This window comes from Myotis davidii, unplaced genomic scaffold, assembly GCF_000327345.1.
Source record: "Myotis davidii unplaced genomic scaffold, ASM32734v1 scaffold936, whole genome shotgun sequence".
Taxonomy (NCBI): domain Eukaryota; kingdom Metazoa; phylum Chordata; class Mammalia; order Chiroptera; family Vespertilionidae; genus Myotis; species Myotis davidii.
Genome location: NW_006287077.1, coordinates 288,815 through 290,221, shown reverse-complemented (window position 1 = coordinate 290,221; position 1,407 = coordinate 288,815). Strand labels below are relative to the sequence as shown.

The window sequence follows — 1,407 nt, the reverse complement described above, 5'->3', positions numbered from 1 at the left end:
ATGTATGGTCCCTGTACAAGGTAAGGGGGTGTGAGCCAAGGGGCCCTGGGGCTCGAGACTTGAGGAAGAAAGGAGAGCCCCAATTCTCTCGTATCTGGGGGACATAAAGGAAATTGGCCCGTGGGGGGAGGGGCAGCGTGCCTTTTGTTGCTCTCGGTTGGATGGGCCTGAATACGGTGACTGCAAGGAGCAGGGGACACCAGTGGTGCCGGGACCGGTTACCTCCTCTGAAGTGGGGGCCTGAGGAGGAGGAGAGGGTGAGGAGAGGATGGACTGAGAGGGTCACAGGAGAGGACAGTGGGAGAGGTCAGGGCCTGGCTGTGTCCACCAGAGCGTTTGTGTGTGTTTCCCACTGGCCCTTTGGCCCCCTGGCTCAGCCGTCTCCTCATTGCAGAGCCCCGTGACCTCCGAGGACCTGGCCGTGTTCTTCTCCCGGGAGGAGTGGGGGCTCCTGGACGAGGCTCGCAGGCGCCTGTACCGCGACGTGAGGCTGGAGATCTTCGAGCTCATGGCCTCACTTGGTAAGACCCTCCTTCCCGGCCGCGCCATGGCGACCAGCGTCCGCCCTGTGCCTTTCCCCGTAGAAAGCTCTGTTTGTCCCAAAGTCCAGCCATGGATGCTGCTTCCTGCCCAGGTTTCATGTTGCAGGAGCTGGGACCGGGCTGTGTGCACGCCTCTGTCTCATAATGGGCAGCCTCATGAGTGGTCCTCATAGCTATGGCTGGGGCGCCCCAGATCCTGTGGGAGCAGAGGTTGGGGATCAGGCATCTCCAGGCTGCTCACTGGACCCCACTGAGCCTGACCCGGTGTGGGGCCGTGCCCTGGTTCTGTCCGTCTTCCATAAGACGATTTTTCAAAACAGCTTTATTAAGAGACACCATAAGTTCACCCATTTAAAGGATATATTTACACAGGTGTCTGACGATCACAATCCAATTTTAGAATATTTTCATCACCTACAGGGAGACTTTGTACCCATTAGCAGTCATGCCCTATCCTCCCTCATCCCTTTTCCCCAAGTCCTGGGAAACCTCTAATCTACGCCCCCCCAGAGCTGCAGGGACTTGGTTTCAACCCGGGTCCCTGTGAGAGGCCACAGGTGGAGCTGCAGCCTGTGTGTGGACCATGAAGGTGGGGGTGGGGGTCCCCTTGGCAGCCAGGGATGCACCGCCTCCACCCCCATCTCAGCACTCCCACTCCCGGGGTCCAGGCATAACCCGGGACAAGGGGCGCCACCATGCGGCCTTCCCCCGGTTCTGACCGCCATGCCTCGGCCCCACCGAAGTGCCCGCCTCCTCTCCGTTCTGCAGAGCGGCCTCTGGGATGGAGGCGGCGCAGTGCCAATCCCATCACCACTGAGGCTGGAACCGGAGCGCACGCACAGGCTGCCCCAGGGGGGCCCGGGAG

At 60.8% G+C, this 1,407-nt stretch overlaps 1 protein-coding gene across 1 annotated transcript in view; it reads left to right on the top strand.

The window, feature by feature from the left end:
- The first annotated feature begins 161 nt into the window (after positions 1 to 161).
- ZNF132 (zinc finger protein 132) overlaps positions 162 to 1,407 on the top strand; it is a 35,063-nt gene continuing 33,817 nt past the window's right edge. The window contains 2 exon segments of the mRNA XM_015560797.1: positions 162 to 176; positions 281 to 521. Coding sequence (XP_015416283.1) covers positions 162 to 176; positions 281 to 521 — 256 coding nt within the window.